Source organism: Callorhinchus milii, unplaced genomic scaffold (assembly GCF_018977255.1).
Source record: "Callorhinchus milii isolate IMCB2004 unplaced genomic scaffold, IMCB_Cmil_1.0 Scaffold3, whole genome shotgun sequence".
Taxonomy (NCBI): Eukaryota; Metazoa; Chordata; class Chondrichthyes; order Chimaeriformes; family Callorhinchidae; genus Callorhinchus; species Callorhinchus milii.
In genome coordinates, this window is record NW_024704744.1 from 13,239,412 (window position 1) to 13,249,321 (window position 9,910).

Consider the following 9,910-nt stretch of genomic DNA (forward strand, 5'->3'; position numbering starts at 1 on the left):
TACTTAGTAGGTCACTGCAACTAACAATGAAGCTCAAAAAAATGCAGATAAAATGTTCAAGTGCCGTGTGGCTGACTTTGTCAGAGCAGCATTGTGGGAGCACTGAATTGTTAGAAGCTTCACCTTTCAGATTGTCAGGTAGAGCTTAAAGAACTTAGCACACTATATGAAAAAGAGAAGGGAGTTTCTCCTGATTTCCTGGCCAACAATCTTCCAGATAAATCGGCACTGACATCTGGGTGGTTTGTGGAACATTTCTGTGTGCAAAATAAATGAATTGTTCGTCTACAAATGCAGTTACAAAACTTCATAGAAAACCTAATAGAGCTCTTTGAGAAATTGTAATGGTTGTTATTAATATTACTAAATAACTAGAAAGTCAAAACAGGAAATGCTCTGAATTTTTATTAGTTTGAAGCCTTAGAAGGCCTAAAAACAGGCCTAATTGAAGGGATAAGCTGATTAAAACATCCCGACTGCAGATTGATTAACAAAAAAAATGACAAATAAAGTTCACATACATACAATTTAATGCCTGTATAAAAAAGGGGACACATCTTTAATGCAGGCTTTACAACAAAATGGGAGCAAAAATACAGGTTCAATATCTGTCAAATTGACCAATTCAGATATCCATGCTATCTTGCCGGGTACAGCATCTCACTCAGTAGTGGGGAATTTGATGAGAAAAAGAACCATTTCCGTTGTGGATTATAGTAACCAGGCGCGAGTGACATTATTGAAGAGCAACAAGTGGAGATTTTGTGGCGTAGAATAGAGGAACTTGATATTTTCACAAAATTAAAGCATTCACTCCTTGGCATATGAAGCCTTATCCAGTAAAATGGAAGCAGTTTTAGCAAAGCAATAATAAGTCGATATGTACATATTTTCGGCTTCCATTCTTGCAGAACATCCCTTTTGCCTGTGTTTAGCAGTCTGGTTTTCTGGCACCCTCCTTCGCTAAAACGTCTGCAGCTTCATTTCCTGTGAAGCCAGCATGACCTGGTACATGCATCTGCAAAGAATGTATAAAGTTGCATTTGAAGTTAGTTGGCTATTTTTTCCACAACAGGAGGAACATATTCTCTGCAGCAGCGTTCTCTCTCACACCAGGCTCCACGAGTCAACACACCTATCCTCATTCGGCTCCACTGGTTCCCTATCACCCAGCCGAATGAGTTCAAGATCCTCATTCTCACTTAAATCTCTCCACGGTTTTGCCCCATCCTATCGCTGTGAACTCATCAAACACTGGCCTCTCCCTTCGCTCAGCAAGTACCGGGCTGCTTCATATCCCCTGTCCTATCTGTCCTACCGTTAGCAGGCGGCTTTCACCACTCTGCCCTTGCTCTCTGCAACTCCATTCCTGGAGTCCCTCCGACTTGCTCCCTCCCTCACCTCATTCAAAGTCCATCAAAATAAACATAAATTGTATTGTATTCAATCAAGCCTGTTCACCATTTTAATAGTCATAGCGGATCTTTTAATCCCATTTCCCCACCTTCTCTCAACACCCTTATTTCCCCAAGTATCCATCCATCATATCCATCTCCCTTTCAAACATCCCAATTGATTCTGCATCTCTACCCTTCTCAGACAAGGTAGAGTGGATTACCGACTACACTGGAACCCTGTTCCAGCATGCTTCATTCTAACATGGGTTTGTTTATAAGGTGGGTTATCCTGTACTATGTGTTCTTGTGATTGGTAGATAGAGAGCCTCATCAAGCATCAAAATGGTCAGTATTAAATAAGTATCTTTGTGTTGCAGAGAATGTTTTTAGTGTTATCTCAGCAAATTTGCAATGTAGGATTTTCAGTACTTTTTTTAAAATAAAGGACAATTTACAGTAACTAAATTACTGGGTTATTGGTATTTCTGCTAACCCAGTGTTTCCTTCCAAGAATAGAAATGCTACATACCCAATCAATATTTATATCACTGGTCAGTTTGTCAAGTCTTTCAAAGTCTTCTCTGTTGATCACTGGTCCCCCTGTACTCAGCTTCCAATCTTTATTCTTCCAAGATTTGATCCACTTTGTGATCCCTATTGGTAAACAGATAAAATAGTAAGTACATTTGTGTACATTCATGTTACACCAAATGAGTGGCTGAAAATTTGCTCCGAAAAGACTGAATCTAAATCGGACATCTTTTCTGAGATTTTAAAGAAACCTGAGATTTCACAGTGGACACAGGATCGATTTTAAGACGCAATGTGTGAGCAGTAGTGCTACTACGTTGTGTGATAAATAGTAATACAAGTGGCCTGCTGATAAAAGTTAGGATCATCAAAATGTTGTGTAAAAAAAAGTCACGAGACGTCTCTATACTTAGTTAGGCATTTGCCTGCCAGGAACGGTGGATGAGGCAAAGTCCATATTGGCCTTCAAGAGGGAACAAGACAGACACCTTAAAAAGAGACAGCTTCAAGGGAAAGGGCAGGTAAATGGGACTGAAGGGATTGCTCTTGAGGGAGTCGGCATTGACACAACGGGGTTGTGGGTTCTGAACCAATCACAATACTACAGTAAAGACAGACCCTCACATATGGTAAAGTTTCTTTGTATTTTTAGGGTTTAGTTACTTCTATGATGCTGGTTTATTCTGCGCCATAAATTTCTAAGGTACTAAGCAATATGCTGCCTTTAGAGCCATTATAGATATTTTTTTGAAAATCTGTCAACCGAATGTTTTGTGACCATAAAAACCTAATTTGTACTTTATAATAAAATTCCATTAATCACTGCTTAGACCTAAATAACTCACCATTAATTGTGAACATGCTGTCTGTGAAAATAACCAATTTTTCAATATTTTGCTCCTTTGCTTGCTCGATTGCCCGACAAGCTGCCTAACAAAGAAGGACATTAGAGATTTTCACTTTTAGCAAAGAAATTTCTCCAACAGCTGCGAGTTTCTCAGATTTTCACTTCGCATTTTGTTACCAGTCAGTGATTCAGACAAACAGAGTTACATTCCTTCAGTACAAGTAATTTAGAGCAATCATAAAAGTTCTCAAGGACAAACCATTTTTGATGCACCAAATGGTACTTGGTGAACATCATCTACAGTTATATACTTTTAACACATTATACTTACCACAATTTCTGCTCTCTGGTTGGTCTGTCTTCCTGAAAGTCTTTCACTTAGATTTCTGAACAAAAAAACCAAAAAGATATGAAATTAAAAAGGGGACCCAGCAGGGTTACCTACTCCACTGGGGTTCCCACGCAATCACATTATTAAAGGAGAGACAGCCCCTTCAATATGGTAAAGTTTCTTTATATTTTGAGCGTTTTATTACATGTATGATGCTGGTTATAATAATAATCCTTGCATTTGATATAGCACCTCATCACGTTGTTGAGAAGTCTCAAAGCGCTTAACAGAATATACTGTAAAGTGGATCGACTATTAAGCAATACAATACAAAATTACATTTCTAAAGCGTCTTTCACGTCGGGAAGACATCCCAAGGTGCTGAACAGTTAGGGATTAGTACCTAAGCCGGGGGTGGGGGGGGGTAGTTGGGATCAGGGAGGGTGGGGGTAGGAGGGTGGCTGATGGCACGGTTGAAAAGAAGGGTCTTTAGGTATGCCTTAAAGGAGGCAAGGGAGGGAGCAAGGCGAAGGGAATATGGGATGGAGTTCCAGAGGGTGGGGGTAGGGAGACTGAACAACTGACCGCCAATGGTGGGGTGCGCTGGCAGGGTGCCGTGAAGCAGGCTGGAGCCTGCTGAGAGGAGGGAGCAGACAGATTGATAGGGGCTTAGCTTATCGGAGAGGTAGGAGGGAGCAAGGCCATGGGGAGCCTTGAAGGTGAGGTCGAGAATTTTGAACAATCCTCTTGAGGGATGGGAAGCCAGTAGAGCCGGGCGAGGGTCGGTATTATGGGGTCGGGGAGACTGGTGCGGGAGAGAAAAATGAGCTGCAGGGTTTTGGATGATCTGCAGCTTGTGGAGAGAAGAGTTGGGGAGGCCAACAAGCAGGGCATTGGTATATTCGAGCCTGGTTGTAATGAAGACAGTATGAGGGCTTTGGCAGCGGCAAGAGTTGGGCAAAGTTGCAAAGATAGGGGAAGGCAGACCAGGTCATGGCACGGATGTGGGAGAGAAAGGACAGTTGAGGGTTGAACAAGACGCCCAAGTTCCTGTCTGGCTGATACTCATGAAACAAGTTCTTTTACAAGTGCGCTCAATATCATGAAATTTTCAGAATGACTTAAATCATTTTGAAAAATCAATCCTTTTGTGCTCTTTAACTTAAGTTAAATTCATTACAGTCGTTACTTACAGGGGATGAGCATATCCCCAGTATACACCGATTCCAGCTCGAGAACGCTTTCGCCCATTACATGTACAGCAGCCATCTGTATAAACTACAACAGCATCACCTGGACAATAAGCAAAGACAAGTAGACCTCATTACATGAATTACATCACAGATACCAGGGGGAAAAAGCCAGCACTATATTGTACACAATGTGACTCTCTAAGCATGTATTTATGCTCCAAGTACAGTTAAAACTCTGAGGAAAATCATCCATATTGAGACGGTCATAATTATTCAGCTGAAGACACCAGGTGTAATATCCTGTCTGCTCTTGATCTGCTGGCTGACACATTGGATCTTAACATGGATACCGTATTAGAATATTTGCTGCAGGCACCAGATGGAATGGAGTATAGCGTGAATCCACCCAAACTCCAGCTTGAGCTTAAAACGACATCGCCAGACATCAGATATTGCTAATACGCAACACAAACTTACATTTATATAGCCTTTCACTTCAGGAGAACTTCCCACGACACTGAATTACTAACTTGTGGGCAAAACAATCAAAACTCTATTTTTGCTGTATTTCCTTCTTGAAAAAAATACTTTCTATTTGCAACTATGAAGCGGCTTTTCAGTATATTTTTATGATAAGGTTACTGAACAAAGAAGATGTATTTTTCCATACCCATGTAAGTAAATTTCAGTTCCGAGGTACTGTTCTCGTCTGTACTTTTGAAACGTTTCATGCTTGGTTCCCCATCAATATCAGATGAACTGTTTAAACGCTTTTCTCCACTGTAGCTCGGTGATTCAGAGTCCTTATCAACAAGTGTGCTTTGGTCACCACATTCTATAAGGTTGGGTTTACAAAGTTTAATTGAATTGAATTAATTGAAAGATATAGATTTTCCTCCACCCACTCCCCCTCCACTAAAGAATTTCTATACAATACAAAATTACATTTGTATAGAGCCTTTCAGGCCGGAAGGACGTCCCAAGGCTCTGGACAGACAGAGATTTGGACCCAAGCTGGGGGTTGGGATCAGGAAGAGTGGAGGGCAGGGAGGGTAGGAGGGTGGCCGAAGGCGTGGTTGAAGAGGATCTTGAGATCTGCCTTGAAGGAGACAAGGGAGGGATCAAGGTGAAGGGATATGGGATGGAGTTCCAAAAGGTGGGGGAGAAAGGCTGAAGGCTTGACCGCTGATAGTGGGGCGGACGGGGGACGTGGAGCAGGCCAAAGCCTACTGAGTGGAGGGAACGGACAGGTTGATATGGGGTTAGCAGGTCAAAGAGGTAGGAAGGGGCAGGGCTTTGGAGAGTCTTGAAGGCGAGGATTTTGAACTCTATCATCTGGGAGATGGGGAGTCAGTGGAGCCGGGCGAGGGTGGGCTGACAGGGTGACGGAGCCTGGTGCGGGAGAGGACACAAACTGCAGAGTTCTGGATGATCTGCAGCCTGTGGAAGGGGAAAAGAGTTGGGAAGGTCGACAAGCAGAGAGTTGGTGTGATCAAGCCTAGATGTGATGAACGAGTGGATGAGGGTTCCGACAACCTGAGGGTTGAGGCAGTGGCGGACCCGGATGATGTTGTGGATGGCAGAGAAGGTCATGACAAAGATGTATTCATAGGTGAACAAGGTAGGCAATTTGTACACAGCAATTTCCCACAAATAGCAAAAACACACTGCAGAAAAGTCAGTAGCACTACAAGTATCATTTGGAGACTGCAAATGGATGGAAGGATTCAGAAATATGTTTGAATTCCAAGGATCCAATGCAGTTGTACTTTCATCGAATTGGATATTACAATGTTACAGTGTGTCAGTTTGACTCAGTTGGTAGCACTCTCGCCTCTGAGTCTGAAGATTGTGAGTTCAACAACAAAATTACATTTGTATAGTGCCTTTCACATTGGGAGGACGTCCCAAGGCGCTGGGAAATCAGTGTTTCGGACCTGAATAAGCCCCACATCAGGACTTTGTGCCTCATGGTCTGGTCTGACAATCCAATACTGGGGGCAATGTTGCCTTGTCAGAGGTGTTGTCTTTTGGATCAGACATTAAGCCATGGTCCTGTCTTCTTGTTCAGGAGACGTTAAAGACCCTACTATGGCACTATTTGGAAAGAAAAAGGGTTTCCCCAGTGTCCTGGCTAACATTTCTCCAGATAAATTGGTCAATCATTTCATGGCTGTTTGTGGGACGAGTCTGTGTACAAATTGGCTATCTTGTTCACCTATGAATACACAGTCACTATATTTGACCACAAATCCTGCAAAGCACTTTTTTCAATAATATGAGGAGATGCTATATCAAATGCAAGGATTATCATTACAACTCTTCGATTTAGGTGGTACTGCTGACACCGGAGTTGATATGAGTCGATGTTGGTTCATAAACCAACAACTGCTTTGGCAAAAATCAAAGCTGCCACTCTAACGGCAATAAAATTGCCCGAGTGGCAGTTAACTGAGGCATCTAGGTCAATTCTGTTGGTACCAATTCAAACTAATACCGGCCTGACAATAAAAGCAGGCAGGGCCAAAGTGTAATCAAGGTTGTTTGGGTTCCCAATGCCTTCACCCAAGTAGCAATTCAGGATCAAGCTCAAGCAGTGCACTTTTTAAAAAAAAATGATCCAGGAACAATCTTGCTAATGATCCCACGTTTTAATTCCCTGTGTGACCAGGTGGTAGAGAGATGATGACAGTATTGAACTTTCTTTCATAGGAGTATCCTGCTGGTAGAACTCCACACTTTACATCGATATACCTTACCTGTAGATTTTGAAGAATTTGAAGCTGTAGCATCTACAAAAGCCCACGCATCTTCTTCAGTTGCAAACTTCTTAAATCTGGCACAGGGAAATTTATCTACTTGCTCTTTACATTCATTCCTGGAAGAAACAGTATATTAAAATCATAGAATGTTACAGCACAGAAACAGACTATTTGCCTCATCATCAGTGTTGGGAGTTTTTTTTCTACATGAGCCAAATAATATTGGGCTATAACATTAATATAGTAGTCAACATACAATTATGATAAATTGCCCTCTTGCTCAGTATCGATCCAGTCATTTGAAGCACTCTGAGGTGCTATTATATGTGAAGGGCACTGTATAATTTCCAAGTTGTTGCTTTTGTCCCGACAGACTGCCTGTCAGACATCAAGTCCTGGATGAGGGCAAATTTCTCACAAGAAAAGGTGAACAAGACTGAGGCCCTCCTGATTGGCTCGCGCCAGCGCCTCAGCACCTCAGGCTCTGGCAGCATCAACCTCCATGGTTGCACACTACAACTCACCAAGCCAGTCAGGAACCTCGGTGTCTTGTTCGACCCTCAACTGTCTTTTCTTCCCCACATTCAAGCCATGACCCCTCTGCCTTCTCTCACCTCTGTAACATCGCCCAACTCTGCCACTACCTCACCCCTCAGACCACTGAAGCTCTTGTTCATGCCTTCATCACCTCCAGGCTCAACTATGCAAATGTCCTGCTTGTCGGCCTTCCCAACTCCTCCCTCCACAGACTGCAGATAATCCAGAGCTCTGCAGCCCGTGTCCTCTCCCTCACCAAACTCCGTGACCCCATCTCCCCAACTCTCGCTCAACTCCATTGGCTCCCTATCCTTCAGAGGATCCAGTTCAAGATCCTGGTCCTCACATACAAAGCCCTCCAAGTCCTCGCCCCACCCTACCTCTGCGGCCTCCTAACCCCCTACCAACCCGCCCGTTCCCTTCGCTCAGCCGGCTCTGGCTGCTCCACGTCCCCCGACCCACCATTGGTGGAAGAGCCTTCAACCACTCTGCCCCCAACCTCTGGAACTCCATCGCCCAGTCACTCCGCCTCACCCCCTCCTTAGCCTCCTTCAAGTCTCACCTCAAGACCCTCCTCTTCGACCGTGCCATCGGCCACCTCCCGTCCCTTACCCCCCCAACCCCAGCTCGGGTCTGAAATGCTGTACTCTGTCCAGCGCCTTGGGACGTCCTCCCGACGTGAAAGGCGCTATACAAATGTAATCTTCTTGTTGTTTTGTTTATTATTATAGGAACTAGTATAAAATCATTACATAGAATTATTACAGTCATCAGTATATTAGTATAATGTTATTTAGGATTAAGATAGCGCTTCGTATTTTATTATATAGGATTATTAGTCATCAGTAAGGCTGTAAGAAAGTTGCCATTTTTTGGTCCAAAAGTTCAGTCAGCTTCTGAAAGTTGTGGGTTACTGTATGGGGTTATTACAGCTTCAGTATAGTACGATATAGGGTTATTACAGTGTTCGGTATATTGTTATAATTATCACGTAGTTGAAACTTCTCAAAGTGCTTCACAGGATACAAAGTTAAAGTTAAATGAATCCACAAAATAATTAGGGTTCACAAAACATTGTATATTGAACGTTGTAATAACCCAAACAATAATATACAATACTGACCACTGTACCATAATATACTAATACATAGGGTTGTTACAGTGGGGCTGTTTGTGGGGTTGTTAGTGGGGTTGTTTGTGGGGCTGTTAGTGGGGTTGTTAGTGGGGCTGTTAGTGGGGTTGTTTGTGGGGCTGTTTGTGGGGCTGTTTGTGGGGCTGTTTGTGGGGTTGTTAGTGGGGCTGTTAGTGGGGTTGTTAGTGGGGCTGTTTGTGGGGCTGTTTGTGGGGTTGTTACAGTGGGGTTGTTACAGTGGGGCTGTTACAGTGGGGTTGTAACAGTGGGGTTGTTACAGTGGGGTTGTTAGTGGGGTTGTTAGTGGGGCTGTTAGTGGGGTTGTTAGTGGGGCTGTTAGTGGGGTTGTTTGTGGGGTTGTTTGTGGGGTTGTTTGTGGGGCTGTTTGTGGGGTTGTTTGTGGGGTTGTTAGTGGGGTTGTTTGTGGGGCTGTTTGTGGGGCTGTTACAGTAATCATTATATTATAAGATAATTATGTTTTTTTTATAATCAGTATTTATGGCTGATTTCTCCTCTCAGCCCGAAACCCAACTACAGCCACAACTGCTGCAGGAAAACACCCCCAACCCCCGGCCCCCGGCCAGCGGGGACACCCCCTCACCCCCTCACCAGCTGCTGTAGACACCGGGTTTCCTGCCGCTCCTCACCGCGTAGTACATACGGCCCTTCATCACAGACAAACTCAGCGCAGCGAACAGCCCAACCACCCGGAACATACACCCGCCCGCGATCCCATCAGCCACCACGGGCCCGCCCGCCCCGCCCCCCGTGGCCCCGCCCCCCAGCTACTGTGGCCCCGCCCCCAGCCCACTGCAGCCCCCACCTACTGTGGCCCCACCCCCAGCCCACTGCAGCCCCGCCCCACCTAATGTAGCCCCACCCCCAGCCCACTGCAGCCCCGCCCCCAGCCTACTGTGGCCCCGCCCCAGCCCACTGCAGCCCCGCCCCCACCTAATGTAGCCCCACCCCCAGCCCACTGCAGCCCCGCCCCCACCTAATGTAGCCCCACCCCCAGCCCACTGCAGCCCCGCCCCCAGCCTACTGTGGCCCCGCCCCCAGCCCACTGCAGCCCCGCCCCCACCTTCTGTGGCCCCACCCCCAGCCCACTGCAGCCCCGCCCCCACCTACTGTGGCCCCAGCCCACTGCAGCCCCGCCCCCAGCCTGCTGTGGCCCCGCCTC

At 45.2% G+C, this 9,910-nt stretch overlaps 1 protein-coding gene across 2 annotated transcripts; it reads right to left on the minus strand.

Moving 5' to 3' along the window:
• Window positions 1-392: 392 nt before the first annotated feature.
• Window positions 393-9,492, minus strand: rnaseh1 (ribonuclease H1). Of its 2 annotated transcripts, XM_042333718.1 has the most exons (8): window positions 9,340-9,492; window positions 7,059-7,177; window positions 4,970-5,134; window positions 4,300-4,399; window positions 3,107-3,161; window positions 2,774-2,858; window positions 1,927-2,051; window positions 393-1,018 (listed from the first exon to the last, which is right to left on the minus strand). In XM_042333718.1, the coding sequence occupies exons 1-8, from the start codon at window positions 9,444-9,446 to the stop codon at window positions 932-934; spliced, it is 843 nt and encodes a 280-aa protein (XP_042189652.1). In that variant the 5' UTR covers window positions 9,447-9,492; the 3' UTR covers window positions 393-931. The 2 variants fall into 2 exon arrangements, with proteins under 2 accessions (XP_042189652.1, XP_042189653.1); XM_042333719.1 differs by lacking the exon at window positions 4,970-5,134.
• Window positions 9,493-9,910: the final 418 nt, after the last annotated feature.

What these genes read in the sequence shown, in the direction of transcription:
- rnaseh1 (XM_042333718.1), bottom strand. Translation starts at nt 9,446, where the DNA reads ATGTTCCGGGTGGTTGGGCTGTTCGCTGCGCTGAGTTTGTCTGTGATG. An exon ending in TGGGGATATGCTCATCCCCT is followed by an intron (nt 3,162 to 4,299) that starts GTAAGTAACGAC and finishes TTTTTTGTTCAG; the next exon opens with AAATCTAAGTGAAAGACTTT. An exon ending in ACCAGAGAGCAGAAATTGTG is followed by an intron (nt 2,859 to 3,106) that starts GTAAGTATAATG and finishes CTTCTTTGTTAG; the next exon opens with GCAGCTTGTCGGGCAATCGA.